Genomic DNA, 18,804 nt, shown 5'->3' with positions numbered 1-18,804 from the left:
ACGCTCTATCCACTGAGCCAAACGGTTACGGCTCATTATTTTTCTTAATGGTAATTTTTTTTTACCATCTAGTTTTTTTTTAATTATTTTTTTTAAGTTGTAAAATATATATAGCATAAAGTTGACCGTTTTAATCATTTTTTTAAAAAAATATATTTTATTGATTTTTTACAGAGAGGAAGGGAGAGAGATAGTTAGAAACATCAATGGGAGAGAAACATCGATCAGCTGCCTCCTGCACATCTCCCACTGGGGATGTGCCTGCAACCCAGGTACATGCCCTTGACCGGAATTGAACCTGGGACCTTTCAGTCCGCAGGCCGACGCTGTATCCACTGAGCCAAACCGGTTTCGGCCGTTTTAATCATTTTTAAGTGGATAATTGAGTGGCATTAAATATATTCACATCATTGTAAAACCATCACCACTGTCCATCTCCAGAACTCTTTTCATTTTGCAAAATGGAATCTCTGTACCTATCTATAATAATAAAAGCGTAATATGCTAATTAGACTGGATGACCTTCTGGACGGAGCCAAGGCTGTGAGGGAAGCCCAGGTCCTAGCTGCCAGAGGGAAGCTGGTGCTGGCAGCCGGGGGAAGGAAGGCCTACTCTTGCATTGAAGAATTTCATGCAGCGCGCCTCTCGTCCTGTATAATAAAAGCTTAATATGCTAAGGGTCTGGTCAACCAGTTGGGTGTTCAACCAATCAAAGTGTAACATGCTAATGATATGTTAAGGTCGCTCAACTGCTCGCTATGATGTGCACTGACCACCAGGGGCAGATGCTCCAAATGGTATGTTAGCTTGCTGCTGGGGTCCAACTGATACAGTCTGAGCGAAATGGGCTGGACATGTCCTGGAGCCCTCCCACAGTCCCTCCCCATTGGCCAACCTCCCGTTTCCCTCCCCGGCTTCTGTTGTGCACCGGTGGGGTCCCTCAGCCTGGCCTGCACCCTCTTGCAATCTGGGACTTCTTGGGGGATGTCAGAGAACTGGTTTCAGCCTGATCCCTCAGGCCAGGCTGAGGGACCCCACTGGTGCACGAATTCGTGCACCAGGCCTCTAGTTAAATAATAACTCCCTATTCCTATCTCCTTCCAGCCCCAGCAGAGACTTTCTGTCTCTCTCATTCTGACTTTGTCCTTTTATGACTGGCTAATGGTCCATCTGTGTGATAGCATGTATGTACGTAGCACATTGATGGTAGTTCTTTCACCTCTGTCCTTCCAGTATCTAGCAGTTTCTGGCACAAAGATGTGTTTCAGTAAATGTATTGTTAAGTGAGAATGTATATCATAATAGCAGTGCAGTGGTATGGAAGGAGCTATTGGGAGACTTGTGTTTTAGTCATGGCTCTTTCATTTTCTCTTTGATCTTGGGTAAATACCAAGTATCTGTTCATCTTATTTATGTTAAATGTTGATACCAACCACTGCACAAGACTTTTGAGATGGTTAAGTGAGATACAGAGGTCCTTATTATCAGAGCTCCCAAGGTACAAGGTTGCTACAGTGTAGTAAACTTCTTCATCAATGTGAAAATATTCACTAATGAATTAATCTCTGATAGAATTAGTCCTCGCTCAGATATGTTAGCTCTCTGTCCCCATCTGTAGCTTTTTGGAATATGTCCTTTGATTCAGGTGGACGACACCTGACTAGATTATAAATGCCTTGCAAGTTGACTTCAGGGTGAAATTGTATAACTTGCATACTTGCTTGCATTTGTCTATAGAGCTAAGGATAAAAAGGAATTTGGAGATTAGATAATCAGTGGTGCTATCTCGATGAAAAACAAGCAGGCCCCTCAGTTGATTTGATTATCCAGCACCTGCTTGAAACACTTTCAGTGACTAAAAACTCATGTGTTGAAACAGTCAATTTCAATTGGAAAATTTTGTTAGAAGTTTTTTCTTAGAGCTAAGCTGAATATTTTTATTTCTATGCATTAGTGCTGTGCAGCTGATGGTTCTAATCCTTCAACTTGACAGCCTGTTAATCTTGGTTTTCCTGCCATAATAAATAATCTCTAAATTCAGAAGTTTTAAAAAAATACCCAATTTTTATTTTTCTACTTATACTTCATGACTTTCTGCATGTCCATTGTGGATTTAGAGAGGGGGATTCATCTCATGAGTCTCTTAGGACCCAGGCTGATAGGGGAGCCATCATCTCAAATGTGGCAGAGAAAAAGCTTTGAAAGGCCTTCCACAGGAAGTAAGTGTTCTGGCAAAGAAATGACACACCTCACTAATACTCATTTCATTGGCCAGAACTAGTCACATTGCTCCAAATCTAACCACACGGAATGGGGAAGGATAGAAAGTGCAGTTCTACCAAGTCCCCAGAATACTTGATGAATGGCACCAATGACTATCACACGGTCTCGTTTTTTATTTTAAATCTTCACCTGAGAATATGTGTGTGAGAGAGAGAGAGACATCGATTGGTTGCCCCCTGTACATGTCCTGACTGGGGATTGAACCTGCAACCTTTTGGTGTACGAGATGATGCTCCAACCAACTTAATCACTTGGCCAGGGCATTACACAGTCTTTTAAGAATTTGGAGATATATCATATCTTTGTATTCCTTTCTTGTCTATGATAAGAATTTTAGTATTTCAACTCATTATGATATGATTTCTAATTCCCTAAACTCTCTAGACACACTACAGTTTTTTTGTGTGTGTGTTGTTGCTGAAGGGTGTTGTCTAGAAGTGAACACACTACTTCTGTATTCTTATTGGAATCTGGCCAGGAAGATTTTTTTTTTCCTTTTGGCAGTCTAAAATCAGACAATATTAAACCATACGGTGTTCAAGTTAGTTCAGTAACTATGTTTTCTAGATGTGGATTTAGTCATATCCTGTGGTTTAAGTTCAAAGAGTAAGACAGCTGTAATATAGTAGAAAGCAGAGATTGAAATTTTAAGACTTCAAATACTGACTTTCAGGATCTGTGTCACACAGGGCATGTTGCTTAGTTGTCCTGAGCCTATTTTCTGATAGATTTATCAAGATTGATGAGAATGTGAACAGCAGTGTTTTCATGGACTTTATTTTAAGTGGTATTAAGATACTAAGTGTTGCTAAGAAACACTGTTTTGCTTCTACTTAGGTTCATCATAATTCAGTAGGAACTCACTTGAGTGTTGAAGTTCATATGTGAATACATATGAAATAGTAAACATATACTACAGTCCTTGTGAGGTAGATCATCGTCACATACATTTTTATATTGTTAGTATAAAAAATCAAACTGATGTGCTGCCTCTCATTTGCAGGTAGGGTTCTTTCACAGTCTACTCCTGGGACTCCATCAAAGACCATAACAATATCTGAAAGTGGTGTTATTGGATCGACTTTAAATTCTACAACACAGACACCAAATAAAATAGCCATCTCACCTTTGAAATCGCCAAATAAGGTAAAAAATTTAACCACAAATGCCAAGTATTGTGGTCAATGCCTTTATTTTCTTATAGTCACTTCAGATACTTCGGTTTTAATATATTCCCAGGCAACTGAATAGACATTCAGTGAATACTGGGTTAATTTAGTAATCAAGGATACATGACATAAAACACGTACTCTATACACATAGTAATCTAGTAATCATTTTGCATGCTAAGAAGATTTTCATGGCCTATATGAATATGGGTACAATAAAACTCTTTTGATTGTGGTACATTATGTGTTTAGCTCTTTAGTTAATATTTGTGCAAAATTACTGTCTTTGGGTAAGTCACATGTATGTATAGTGATATATAAATCAAATTACTGTCTTTGGGTAAGTCACATGTATGTATAATGATATATAAATCTAAAATGTTTAATGTAACTTTTTTAAGGGGAGAATGGGGATGATTTTTATTTTTTTAAATATATTTTATTGATTTTTTACAGAGAGGAAGGGAGAGGGATAGAGTTAGAAACATCTATGAGAAAGAAACATTGATCAGCTGCCTCCAGCACACTCCCTACTGGGGATGTGCCCGCAACCAAGGTACATGCCCTTGACCAGACTCGAACCTGGTACCCTTGAGTCCGCAGGCTGATGCTCTATCCACTGAGCCAAACCAGTTAGGGCATAATGTAACTCTTTTTGATAAAATACTCTGTGTCTTCTACTTAAGCTGTTTTATGGAGAGCTGAACTTTTGATCAGTTAACAGAGTACCCAGAGTACTAGAAACTGCCATCAAATGCTAGTAACCATATTACCAGAGTTTTGAAGTTTATGTTCAATTCATTCAAAGCTTTTCTTTCTTTCTTTTTTTTTTTTAATATATTTTATTGATTTTTTACAGAGAGGAAGGGAGAGAGAGAGATAGAAATATCGATGCGAGAGAAACACCGATCAGCTACCTCCTGCACACTCCCCACTGGGGATGTGCCCGCAACCAAGGTACATGCCCTTGACTGGCATCGAACCTGGGACCCTTGAGTCTGTAGGCCGATGCTCTATCCACTGAGCCAAACCGGTCAGGGCAAAAGCTTTTCATAATATGTTTTATTTTATGGTGGCAGAGCACCTATCATTTTACTCTTAGGTCAAGTAAGCAGTCTTAGCTCACTTTCTTAAATTATACAGATTTCATTATACCAGCAGGACATTTTGAAAAGATATGTTTTAAAGGACATATTCAGTTGGAAACCCAAGCATTATTATTCTGTAAGATACCACCCTGTGATTCTGAAAACATACTTCCCTTTGTACCTGCCTTTTTCCTTAATTTGTTACTGTTCATAAATAGAACAAACATTAACATTTGCCTTACATTTTTTAAAAAGTCTAGCTACTGGTTTCTTGAATATAATGTATAAATATGATGTCTCTAGCAGTTTATTAAAATGGGATTCTACCTGCATAATAGTATAATTACTAGTATTTACTTAAATGGAGTTAAATGCCTCTGTATGCTATCCATAGTGATAGGAACTGGGGATAAAAGCATGAATCAGGTAAGTTTTTAATTTTAAGTAATTCAATAGGAAAGTTAGATTTAAACATTAAGAATTGCCCTGCAGCCCTAGCCAGTTTGGCTCAGTGGATAGAGCGTCAGCCTGTGGACTGAGGGGTCCCGGGTTCGATTCTGGCCAAGGGAACATGCCTGGGTTGTGGGCTCGATCCCCAGTAGGGCGTGCAGGAGGCAGCCAATCAATGATTCTCTTATCATTGATGTTTCTATCTCTCTCTCCCTCTTCCTTCCTCTCTGAAATCAATAAAGAAATATATATATATATAAAAAAAAAGAATTGCCCTACAGAATCATTAACTATCACAGGTGTATTGATGAGCTCTGTTGTGTGTGTCAGGGAAGGTTTGTACAAAGGAGGCTATTCTTGAAAGGTATTAACCTTAAAGGTGGCTTGGGTCTTAGTGATAGGTGAGCAGAGGAGGATTTATGGGTTGAGGTAATACTTACACAAAAGTCTAAAAGTGTGGCCTTCTCAGGGAGCCTGTATTTGGTATTGTGAGAATAGAGGGTGCTAAAGTTAATAGAAAGTCATTACCTTCAGGGGAGTTTAGATTCTATTATTCTTAAAGATTTTCTGTTGCTTCCCATTGTTGCTAGGATAGTGGTTCTCAGCCTTGTCTGCAAATTGGAAATCACTGGGGGATCTTTAATACCATTGCCTGGTTCTTATCTCTGGAGACTCTGTTTTAATTGGTCTAAAGTTTGGCCTGGAGTCAGAATTTTTGAAAGCTCTCTAAGTGATCCTAAACTACTCCTCTAGGATAATATGAGGTTTACATTTTTAAAAAGATGACTCTTGAAACATTATGAAAGATACTGGAAGGTAAGCCTAGATTCTGGGAGGGATACTTATGTTAGTAATTCTCAACCTTGGCTGCATTTCGAAGCACCTGGGGACCACTTGAAAAAACTAATGGCTGGACCCCATTTAAATCAGAGTGTCTAGGCTGGGACCTAGGAATTAAACTTAATATTTTGAAAGTCTAAAGTTGAGGCTAGAATAGAGAATCACTAAGTTAGGTTATTATAGTACTTCTAATATGAGCTAGACTAGTAATTAAGGGGCTAGGAAAAGATGTGTTGAAAGCGGTTCAAGACATAATGACTGGATGTTAGGGTCTTACTCCTAGATTCCTGACTTGAATAACAGAGTAGATGGTGGTACTGGACTAATATGACTGATGTATGGGCTGTACCTGATAGCATAAAAATAGGAACTAGCTATTTTCTCTCATCCTTTATTATTATTTTTTAATACATTTTAACTAGAAGCCCGATGCACGAAATTCATGCAAGAGTAGGCCTCCACAGCTGCGGCGGCTGCCTGGATCCCTCCCTCGCAGCCGCAGTGGCTTCCTCGATCCTGCCGCTGCAGCCCTGGCTTCGTCCAGAAGGATGTCTGGTCTAATTAGCATATTATGCTTTTATTATTATAGATTGATTTCAGAAAGGAAGGGAGAGGAGAGAGAGATAGAAGAATCAATGACGAGAGAATCATTGATCGGCTGCCTTCTGCACGCCTCACACTGGGGATGGAGCCCGCTACCTGGGCCTATGCCCTGACCAGGAATGCAGCTGTGACCTCCTGGCTCATAGGTCGACGCTCAACACCTGAGCCATGCCAGCTGGGCTCATTCTTTACTTTAGCCATGCCATGTTGGATCTTTCTTCCCTACCTCTTGACCCAAGGTTATTTTTAACTATAAATCTTACTTTGGTGATTAAATTTACATAGTTATGAAAGTCCAGTCAAAAGCTTATATCCTGTTGAAAGCTTCTTCTCTTTACTCAGATCTGAGTTGGCTCAGGGATCATGTAGTCGAGGAGTGTGATCTTCACTCTTTTTTTTCTAAAATATCCATTCCATGATGATATTATTATCACATAATTTTTTTTTTTCCAGAGAGAGAGGAAGGAAGAAGGATAGAGAGGTAGAAACATCGATGAGAAAGAAACATCATCGATTGGGGCTGTCTCCTGCCCGCCCCTTTCTGGGGATCAAAACTGCAAACATGCACCCGGGCACGTGCCCTGACCAGGAATCTAACCGTGGTCTCTTAGTTCCTGGGTGGATGCTGAATCACTGAGCCACACGGGCTGGGCTGTTTCTTCATTCTTATCCCTTTTCCCCCATTCTGCTTTTGAATTCTAATTGGAAGGAAGATTAGAAGAAAAAGGACCAAGTTTTATATGACTAGGACTATTGTATTGTAATACAGCTGCCAGTGCCCTCTTGTGACAGGCGTCCAAGTGTGGATTTTTAGAGTTGTGCATTTTGGAAGGTTTTTGGAGACTCCTGTGGGTATGTCCTCATTGTTCAGTTCTCTGTTGTGGTGTGATGCACATACCAGCTACCTCTGACAAACTCCTCCTGGCCCTCTCTTTATCTGCTGTAGTCCACCCTGCAGCCTGTTACTGCTGTGTGCTCTTACATCAGAAGGCATGTTTTTGGCTCACCAAGATTCTTTAGCCCTTCTGTAACATCTTTTATTTGGCTAATGGGAAACCTATAGAATAGTGATAGAAGTGCAGCTTGCCTAACTGCTGTCCTGTATATCCTTGCTCTACCTTTTTTTAAAAAATTATCACTTTGGCCCTATCCAGTGTGGCTCGGTTGGTTGGACATCCTCTGGTACACCAGGAGGTTGCCAATTGGATTCCCAGTCAAGGGCATATATATGCCTGTGTTGCAGGTTCGATCCCCAGTGGGGGGTGTACAGGAGGCAGCTGATGGATGTTATGGCAGCTGATGGATGTTGTGCTCTCACATTGATATTTCTCTCCCCTTCTCTTCCCCTTTCCCTTTATCTCTCTAAAAATCAATGAAGTATTCCAAAAATATTTTTTCTTTTGTACTCAGTTCTGAAGGGTAAGAACTTTGGTGATCTGGTGTTAATATTTGTACCCCAAAACCTGGGTTCACTAAAAATGTGAGAACTCATGGATAGGGAGGGACAAGAAGGTGGTGATTGTGGGGGTCTGTAGGTGGGTGGGTGGAGGTGGAGGAGGGTATAGTGGGGATAAATGGTGATGGGGAAAAAATAAATAGGAAAAAGAGAACTAAATAGATGTTTAATAAGTGACATGAGAAGATCACTGCTGATGAGAGTATAATTAGTATAAAAAATTCATTGGTTCTGTTTTTAGTTCTGTGGAGTTTTCTAGTGGACCCATTGAAGGACTTTTTCACCTCTGGTAATTGTATTTATTTTATTTTCATTTGAATCTTTATATCTTATAGTTTCTGTCTCTTGCTGTTGTCTTCCTTTCTCATTAGGTTTGTTCATATTTTAAAGTCCTTATCTGATGGTTGCAACATCTAGGTCATTTCTGAGTCTGCCTTTCATTTTATTATTGGAATGACTATCTGGTGTCTTTTTTGTTGTTGTTTATTAAATGTGTTTCTGTTGATTTCAGAGAGAGGAAGGGAGAGGGAGAGAGAAACATCAATAATGAGAATCGTCAATCAGCTGCCTCCTGCATACCCCCTACTGGGGATTGAGCCGAAACCCCGGCATGTGCCCTGACCAGGAATCAAACTGTGACCTCCTGGTTCATGGGTCAAAGCTCAGCCACTAAGCCATATGGCAGGCTGGGTGTTTGTTTGGTTTTTAATTTTTGCATTTTTACACTTATATACATCTGGGATGGGGAAATCATATTCTATTCATAAAGGTAGGTGACTTAGCACAAAGAGTGAAGCTGGGCTGTTGATTTATATAAAATCTGATCTAAAGGCTTCAGGATAGTTGAACTTTTGGATAACTGAAGTTCAAGAAGAGTAAAGGTTACTTGGGGTGGTGAACACACAATACAATATATACATATGATGTATTATAGAACTGTACATCTGAAACCCAAATAATTATATTTACCAATGTCACCCCAATAAATTCAGTGAAAAAAATTCCTAGTTATTAGAGGGGGGAAAAAAAAAGAAAGGTAAAGGTTCACAGAGCTTAGGTTCTAGATAATTAGATCAAAGAAGCAATGGTCAAAAATCTTGAAACACTTTTTTCTCATAAATTTGGTCTTAGAGTTAGTAAATATTCTTAAAATGTAAGGCCTGTCACACGTTATGTGATGTTGATGGCTACTTTTTCTTTTCCCACTTAATTTATTTCTTTTTTTAATTTTATTTTTCAATTATAGTTTATATTCAATATTTTATAGTAGTTTCAGATGTAATTTTTTCTTTAATGTTTTAATAATGGACATGAGTACATCTTCCACATGTCCTACTCATTATTTTTGATAGTCTATGCAAGTTATCCTGGACATTCTTGAATTCACCTCATGTATACTTTTTTTCAGTTTTGCTTCCCTATCCAGGGAAGTGAGTACTCCTTTTTTTGGGGGTGGTGGGGGTGGGGGGGGGGGATGCGGGAAGGCTTTTATTTGGCAAGCAAATCTTTTGTTTGCCCTGTCTTTGGTAAGTAGTTGAATCATCACATAGCTATTTAGAATCCAGAATGTACTCAACTCCCATGTGAGGAATTTCAGAGCATAAGCTATGTACAGATGGTTTAAGAAAAGTTCCTTTTCTAATCTATAACTTTTTGAACTTTTCCTACTTCTAGGTCTTCTAGCTTGGGTAGAATTCTGTGTTGCTTTTGTAATTAAATGATAGATTCAACATGTTACTATAGTTGCTTTATCATTTATCTGTCCATTCCTCTATCCATTAATGTGTTTTAAAAATGCGTTTCAAAGTAAGTTGCACAAGTTCAATATACTTCTCCCCAAATATTTCATCTAGCATACCATTAACTGCAATTCGCTGTTTGGAGGTTTTTTCTTTTGAGGTAAATTTACATACACATACAGAAATATCCAAATCTTAAAAGTATCATTGGATGAATTCAGATACAGTGCAGACATCTATGCTATTCAAAGATTTAAAAAACCTTATGCCCTGGCCAGTGTGCTCAGTGATTAGAGTGTTGGCCCACATACTGAAGGGTTGCGGGTTAAATTCCTGGTCAAGGGCACATACCCAGGTTCGGATCCCTGGCCCCAGTTAGGGCAAGTGTGGGAGGCAACCAATCAGTTCTCCTCTCCCCCCCCCCCCTTCTTCCCTTCCACTCTCTCTAAAAATCAATGGGAAATATCCTAAACAAGGCACCTATCATTTGATGTTTTGATAACAAGCCTTTTTGACATATTTCTTAGAAATTAAAAAATGAGATTAAAACTTGCTTATAGTTCAGATAGATTCTAATTTTTTCTTTCTACTAAGTTGAAGGAGGATTTAAGTGAGTTTCAGATCATTAAAAGTAATTTTTATGGTATAATATAATGGGATTTTTGGTAAAAATTCAAAAGAAAAGTATTAATGTGTAAATATTATTTGAAAATATTTTTCAGCATTTATATTTATAAAAATATAGGAATAGAATTGGTGCTAGAATTCTCACTCTAGCAATATATAATATTCACCTTTGCATGCATGAAGTTATCTTTTTAAATGAGTTCTATCATCCATCTTATTATTGGGAGATGCATTCCAATAAAATATTTTTATAATAATTGCAATTTGTAATAAATTTGTATTATTTTGATTAAGTGTATACAATAGTTATATTAACTCAATCAGTATGAAATTATTTAACACTTAGAGCTGTACATAATGGTAATAGGAAATGTTTTTAAAATTTCAGTTTGTATATCATTATGATAAAAGAATTTAAAGCATAAAATGTTAAACTACATCTGTAATACTATCAACAATAAAGATAAATTTAAAAAATAAATAAAATTTCTAATAAAAAAATGTTAAACTAAAATATACAAGTTCATAGAGGAAAGGGAATAATATATACTCCCAAATAGTAAAGAATGGTTTATTGTATTTTAATAATATTGCTGAGTATCAAGTCACTATGTTGATTTGATTCCATAAAATATATTACAAAAAGTGATATGACAGCCCTGGCTAATGTGGTTCAGTGGTTTGGGTGTCACCCCATGCACTGAAAGGTTGCCAGTTCAATTTCTTGTCAGGGCACATGCCCGGGTTGTGGGCTTGATCCCAGGTGGGGGTCATGCAGGAGGCAGCCTATCAATATTTCACTCTCACATCAATGTTTCTCTTACCCTCTCCCTTCCTCTCTGAAATCAATAAAGAAAAAAAATTTTTTAAGTGATGTGACCGTTTTATTTTAAAATGCCAATATTTGCCGAAACCAGTTTGGCTCAGTGGATAGAGCGTCGGCCTGCGGACTGAAGGGTCCCGGGTTCGATTCCGGTCAAGGGCATGTGCCTGGGTTGCGGGCACATCCCTAGTAGGAGATGTGCAGGAGGCAGCTGATCAATGTTTCTCTCTCATCAATGTTTCTAGCTCTCTATCTCTCTCCCTTCCTCTCTGTAAAAAATCAATAAAATATATTTAAAATAAAATAAAATGCCAATATTTATAATATGCTAGAAGTTACAATACACTGTATGATGTTATTAATCTCCCTGAAGGTTATGTCCATTCCAGCCAAATGGAAGGGAAAAGACATGGAAAAGCACATGTGGGAGGTTTGTATTTATTTATTAAAAAATGTTTTTATTGATATCAGAGAGGAAGGGAGAGGGAGAGAGAGATAGAAACATCAATGATGAGAGAGAATCATTGATCAGCTGCCTCCTGCACGCCCCCTATTGGGCATTGAGCCCTCAGCTGGGCATGTGCCCTAGACTGGAATCAAACCTGGATCCTTCAGTCCACAGGCTGACTCTCTATCCACTGAGCCAATCTAGTCAGGGCCCTGTGGGAGGTTTTTAGGGGCCAGACCTGAAAGTGTGCATATTACATCCATTCACTTCACTTCACTTTTAGCTAGTGAAGTGAGACTTACCTCACTGCAAGGGAGGCTAGGAAATATAATCTGGCTATATGTCTGGGAACAGAAAAGAATATCAGCAACAATCCATCCATATCATATTCTTATATAGCATTATAATGCTACTAGATGCCCGATGCACGAAGATTTGTGCAATAATTGGCCTTCCTTCCCCTGGCTGGCTGCACCGCCTTTATCCGGCTCAGAGCTGCCTTTCCGCCTTCGCATTGCCCAGAGGGCTGGAGCGGCTGGGGCAGGGTGGAACACCTGCGTTGTCACGACAACACAAACGTCCCAGCCCAGCCACTGCCATCTTTGTTAGGTCAATTTGCATATTCCCTCCTTATTGGTTGTGGGCGCTGCCATATTTGTCATGAAGTGATGGTCAATTTGCATATTCTGTCTTTATTAGATAGGATATTAACACAGGTAATTGGCATTAGTTAGGCAAGAAACTGGGAGCTTGAGCAATAATGGTTTCCTGTAATAAAGAGATACTCTTCTATTCTGTGTTTGTCAATGGCCATCAATATTTACTGAGGTCTGTGTGTGCCCCATGCTGAGGCTATGGGAACTATTGAAGAGCTTACAATGGTTGGGCAGACAAAATTGAATGAAGTAAGCCAATAATGAATAATGAAATGGGTGCTAAATTGTGTGGTATAGACTAGGTGATATGAAACTAAAGAGAAAGATAAATCCTGGTATCCCTTCATTCACCAATCACCAAATCTTTATTGAATGCCTACTATGTGTTGGAGTTGTGCTCTTTGGGGAAACTGTAGAGAGCAAAAATAGGCAGGTGGAACCTAAAGTCTATGGAGGTGTGACAAATGAATCAAATAATTATACAAACATGTAAAATTGCTAAAGCAAGAAAAGACATGTGATAGCACAAGGTCCTATATAAGGGGATTCAACCACAGTTGGGATGAGTTGAGCAAGCATCCCTGAGCTAAGGTTTTGTGTAGATTTGAATTAGAGTGGATGTCAGCCACAAGAGTAAAGGACTAGCAGTGAAATAGGTAAGATGTACACATGATACAGTAAAACAGCCTCTCTGATTAGAATTAATAATGCTTTGGAGGGAGTGGAGAGCGTATAAAGAGAGAGAATTTTTAAAAAAAATATATTTCATTGATTTTTTACAGAGAGGAAAGGAGAGGGATAGAGAGTTAGAAACATCGATGAGAGAGAAACATCGATCACCTGCCTCCTGCACACCCCATACTGGGGATATGCCTGCAACCAAGGTACATGCCCTTGATCGGAATCGAACCTGGTACCCTTCAGTCCGCAGGCCGACGCTCTATCCACTGAGCCAAACTGGTTAGGGCAGATTGAGAATTTTTTAAAAAATATGTTTTTATTGACTTCAGAGAGGAAAGGAGAGGGAGAGAGAGAGATAGAAATATCAATGATGAAAGAGAATCATTGATCGGCTGCCTCCTGCACACCCCCTACTGGGGATTGAGCCCACAACCCAGGCATGTGCCCTGACCAGGAATTCAACCTGTGACCTCTTGGTGCATGGGATGATGCTGATACGGGAAAATTGGACTAGAACGAGTGGTGTTCCTCTGGGCAGGATGGTTCCCAGGCTCAACTGTGAACTCAACCTGTGATCAATTGGCTGCCTCCTGTGCACATCCCCTACTGGGAATCCAGCCCACAACCCGAGCATGTGCCCTGACCAGGAATTCAACCTGTGACCTCTTGGTTCATGGGATGATGCTGATACAGGAAAATTGGACTAGAACGAGTGGTGTTCCTCTGGGCAGGATGGTTCCCAGGCTCTTTTCTGGTGGATTCGAAGAATGAAACCATGGACGAAAGATGGTATAGTAAAAGGTAGAAATTTATTGAGAAACAAGCACAGACTCCCACATGGGGATGGAGAAAGAGTCCTCTGTTTTTGTTAATCCTCACCGAAGGATATTTTTCCATTGATTTTTAGAGAGCATGGAAGGTAGGGGGAGAGACAGAGAGAAACATCGATGTGAGAGAGAGACATTGATTGGCTATCTCCCGCGACTGGGGCCAGGGATCAAGTCTGCAACTGAGATATGAGGTATGTGCCCTTGACCAGAATCGAACCTGCAATTCTTTGGTCCATGGGTCAATGCTCTATCCACTGAGACAAACTGGCTAGGATCATCTTTTTTTTTGTACACTATGTTTGAATTTGGGATTTAGATAAATTTGTGAATGATTGATATTTCTTAGTTTCATCGTCTTCCTATTTTTCTTTTCCCAACTCTTTTTTTTTTTTTTTTTTTTTTTTAACAAAGTTGGGCCCAGCTGGCATGGCTCAGTGGTTGAGCATCAACCTGTGAACCTGGAGGTCACAGTTTGATTCCCAGTCAGGGCACAAACCCGGGTTTCAGGCTCAATCCCCAGTGGGGGGCATGCAAAAGGCAGCCAGTTAATGATTCTCTCTCATCATTGAGGTTTCTCTCTCTCTCTTTCTCTCCCTTCTTCTCTAAAATCAATAAAAAAATATTTTTTAAAAAAGAAAAAGAAAAGTTGGGTTGTTTCTATCCTGTAGTTTTTCATAGTCTGGGTTTTGCTGGTTTTATTCCTGTGGTGCTGTTTAGTTTCTAGAAATTCAGGAATGGAACCCAGACGGCTCCTGTATTTTTAGACTTCACTGTGATTTTTGCAGATATTTCCTGTGGCTTTTCTTTTTATTCTCTTAACAGTGTCTTTTGAGAGTAGAAATTTTAATTTTAATGTTTGACTTTTCAGTGTTTTTCTTTCATAGTTTGTGCTTTTGGTAGTCTAAAAAATTATCACCAAACCCAAGGAAACCTAAATTTTCTCATTATCTTGTAGGAGTCTTAAGTCTATGATGCTGGTAAGATCTGTGTTGAAATTCAGTTCTTTGCATGTGGATGTCCTGTTTTTCCAGCACCACTTGTTGCAAAAACTATCCTTCTCCATTGAATTGCCTTTGCTCCTCTGACAGATATCAGTTGACTGTATTTGTGTGGGTCTATTTCTGTGTTCTCCTGTTTAATCAGTCATTTTTAGTCACTGCCAATTTAACTGATTAAAAGATCTCACTGGATTTATATTTCAAAAAATTACTCATATCTTTGTATCTTTTGGATTCCTCTTCTGTGAACTCTGATACTCATTAAGTGGTTTGTCCTTTTTTCTTAAAATAAGTCCACAGCATATTAAGGTAATTAATCCTTTCTTATTAATGTGGTTATAAACATTTTCCCCAGTTAACTTTGTCTTTCTTTTTCCTTGCAGAAATTTTGTGCACATAAAATTACTCAAAATATTGCATAGTATCTTTATGTATGAATTTTGAATTTTTGAGCGATGCTTAGGTTTTTTTACTCCAGTATATTTTTTAAAGTATTCATCCAAAATCATTATTTGGTGCCCTGGCCGGGTTGCTCAGTTGGTTAGAGTGTCATCCCTTGCTCCGAGAGGTCGCCAGTTCTGTTCCCAGTCAGGTGGGTTGCAGGCTTAGTCCCCAGTAGGATGTGCAGAAGGCAGCCAATCGATGTTTCTTTCTCCCTTTCCCTTTCTCTCTCTCAAAAAAAATCAATAAAAACATTTTTAAAATAAGAGAAAATGTATCAGTTTTAAAAATAAATAAAAATTAAATTAAAAATGTTTTTTTTTAATGTTATGTATACTTCTATTCAGTTTACTAACTGATTAAAAAATACTTTCATGTTTCTTAGAGGCAGATGTGTAACCTTAGTTGTTAACAATTCTTGATGCTATTAACTTTCATAATAATTATACAAATAAGCAGCTCACATTAATTGAGCATTGTATAGGTGATGAGTTCTTATTTGTAGTTTATATAATTTAATTTATTTAACTATTACAACAATCCTTTGAAAAAGTACCATTTTCATATTTTCAGATGAGAAAACTTAGACACAGAAAAGTTTAGTTAATTGCACAAGGTTACACAACTAGGAAATGAAACCTAGATTGAAAACCAGGAACTCTGGATTTTCTGTTTTGGCTTTACAGAACTAACTTGCAGACTCATTCCATGAAGAACAACTAAAAATCAAAATAAAATATATTTTTAAAAATCTGTTTGGCATTTGAGACCTACGAAGGGAGCCAGGAAATCAGAAGCCACCATCCTGAAGTAAAGGGAAGCCTAGGGAAGTCCGCCCTAGGCGTGCCCTGACCAGACAATGAACATGCGACCTCTCAGTGCATGGGACAGCAGACAGCTAACTGAGCCACAGGCATACCAGGCAACCAGACCAAATTATTCAAAACCAAGAGATCTAGGTGATAGAATTATCAGACTCACACTTTAAAAATAACTGAGATTAATATATTCAGAAATTTTTTTAACAAGATGAAAAACTTCAGCAGAGAATTAGAAACTATGAAAAGGAATCATGAATATTTTTGTGAGAATGAGAATATTTTCAAACTTAAAATTTTCATTCTTAATGGAGATTTAAGAATTTAGTAGATGAATTTATCAGCAAATTAGATAGATACAAATTAGATTATTTTTTGAGAAAGTAAGTGGAGAGAATTTCTCATCAGCCGACCTATACTTAAGGAAAGGACAGAAAGGGTAAATTTGTGGGGTCTATATAAATGTCTTGTGGAATTTCAGTTATATGTAGAATTAAAATACTTAACAGCACAAAGATGGGGCAAGAGTAAATGGTGTTAGTGTTATACGTTCTTTCATTGTCTGGACTATGTGTAAAGTACTAACTAAATTCCTACAGGGTAATCTCTAGAATAATCACTAAGGGAATAGTGACATAATGTATAAATAACAAGTTAATACAGTGGAGAAATTAAGTGATCAAATATTTAACCAAAAGAAGGCAAGAAAGAGAAAAAGGAACAGAAGAGAATATGTGGTTCAAATAGGAAGAAGTACAGTGGTAGATTTAAGTTAATTATGTTATATGTAAACAGATAGATGCTCGTTAAAAATATAGAAAAATCTGATTATTTTAAATACCCAATTATTTAAAAAAAGACCCAATTGCCCTGGCCAGTTTGGCTCAGTGGATAGAGCGTCGGCCTATGAACTGAAGGGTCCCAGGCTCGATTCTGGTCAAGGGGGCATGCCCAGGTTGTGGGCTCGATCCCCAGTTGGGGGACTTGCAGGAGGCAGCCAATCCATGATTCTCTCTCATCATGGATGTTTCTCTCTCTCTCCCCCTCTTCCTTCCTCTCTGAAATCAATAAAAATATATTTTTTTAAAAAGACCCAATTATATACAGCTTATAAGAGTTGTAGCTTGAAATTTAGGATTTAGAAAAGTTGAAAGTAAAGAGTCGGAAAAAGGTACACAGTACTGTGCAAACTTAACTAAACCCTGTACTTGTGTCGTGCTATGTCTAGCTCCTAAAGTGGTTGCTAGATATAAATTAGATAACCTTACTTATGGTTTTTTATTTTTAAATATATTTTGATTTCAGAGGGGAAGGGAGTGGGAGAGAGAGAGAGAAACATCAATGATGAGAGAGAATCATTGATTGGCTGCCTCTGCATGCCCTACACTGGAGATCGAGCCCAAACCTGGGCATGTGCCCTGACCAGGAATCAAATCGTGACCTTCTGGTTCACAGGGCAATGCTCAACCACTGAGCCACACCGGCCAGGCTACAGTTTTTTTTAAAGTGCTATCTTGTGTACATATGACATTACCAATACACTTAACTGTTAAGTTTGAGGCACCTTGTTGCTTAAGGTGGTATTCCCCACCCACCCCCATTTTGAGCTGATAGAGCAGTGGTTCTCAACCTTCTGGCCCTTTAAATACAGTTCCTCATGTTGTGACCCAGCCATAAAATTATTTTCGTTGCTACTTCATAACTGTAATGTTGCTACTCTTATGAATCATAATGTAAATATCTGATATGCAGGATGGTCTTAGACGACCCCTGTGAAAGGGTCGTTCGACTGCCAAAGGGGTCGCGACCCACAGGTTGAGAACCGCTGCGATAGAGCAAGGGTAGAGTATGTCTTACACCATTGTACATATTTGTCTTATAGGTTGCTTGATTTTTTAGTAGCTCCCATATGTACACATTTATTTTATCCCTTAAGCTTCATATTTTCATTTAACTTACTGACTGCTATGGCTATTACCTCTTACTAGAAGCCCGGTGGATGAAATTCATACACGGAGGTGGGGGTCCCCTCCCCCGCCCGCCCCCACCCCCACCGGCCTGGTCGCCCCATGCAGACTGCTGTTCAGTCGTTCGGTCATCCCTCACTAACCCCTCTGCCAGCCTGGTCACCCCACACAGCCTGCTTGTTCAGCCGTTTGGTCGTCCCTCACTAACCCCCCTGCTGGCCTAGCCCTAGGCAGCCATCTTGTGAGGGTGGGAGGGTTAATTTGCATATTACCTCTTTATTATATAGGATCTTTATTTTAAATCTGCTTTGTGGTACCTCTGCCTAATGATAACATGTGAATTATTTGATGCTGAAATAATCTCCTTTGACTGTCACCTATAGAGTTTCCAAACTAAATGACATTCTCCTTTTTTAATTTCCTGGGCTTTTAAAGAAATGTTCAAATTCTTTAGAATTATTTTTTGTAAATTATTCATTTAATGAATATAGGTCTCCATCATGTTAATTACCCTTTAGCATGAGGGACTTTTGAAGAATAGTAGGGATGTAATTCTTATAAAATAATTCTACAGAAGTAGTTGGAGAATCTTGTCAGGACCTTTGCTTTGTATGACAGTCCGTTATACATTGATTAAACAACATTGATTGGAGAAACTTAAAAGACGTTAGTTTTCTTCTGCCTCTGATGTTTCGCTTAGCTTTTTAGGAAGTCACATTAACTTTTTGTCAGACTGAAGGAGAAAATTAAAAATGATTATATTGACTCAGATCTGAATCACCCAAAATTAGTTTCCCTAGACAAAGTTGGTGTAATTCTGGACTAAATTTGGTGTCCTACCCATATGTTAGTGGGTACATTTGTATCTGTGGTGTTCTAAGCCTTTC

At 38.7% G+C, this 18,804-nt stretch overlaps 1 protein-coding gene across 10 annotated transcripts in view; it reads left to right on the top strand.

The window, feature by feature from the left end:
* LIN54 (lin-54 DREAM MuvB core complex component) overlaps nt 1-18,804 on the top strand; it is a 66,175-nt gene that overhangs the window by 26,112 nt on the left and 21,259 nt on the right. For all 10 annotated transcript variants that reach the window (XM_036338085.1, XM_036338033.1, XM_036338068.1 and 7 more), the window contains one exon: nt 3,287-3,429. In XM_036338085.1, coding sequence (XP_036193978.1) covers nt 3,287-3,429 — 143 coding nt within the window. The remainder of the gene's footprint in view (nt 1-3,286; nt 3,430-18,804) is intronic.

This window comes from Myotis myotis, unplaced genomic scaffold (genome assembly GCF_014108235.1).
Source record: "Myotis myotis isolate mMyoMyo1 unplaced genomic scaffold, mMyoMyo1.p scaffold_m19_p_1, whole genome shotgun sequence".
Taxonomy (NCBI): Eukaryota; Metazoa; Chordata; class Mammalia; order Chiroptera; family Vespertilionidae; genus Myotis; species Myotis myotis.
This window is presented reverse-complemented; position numbering and strand designations above follow the sequence as displayed.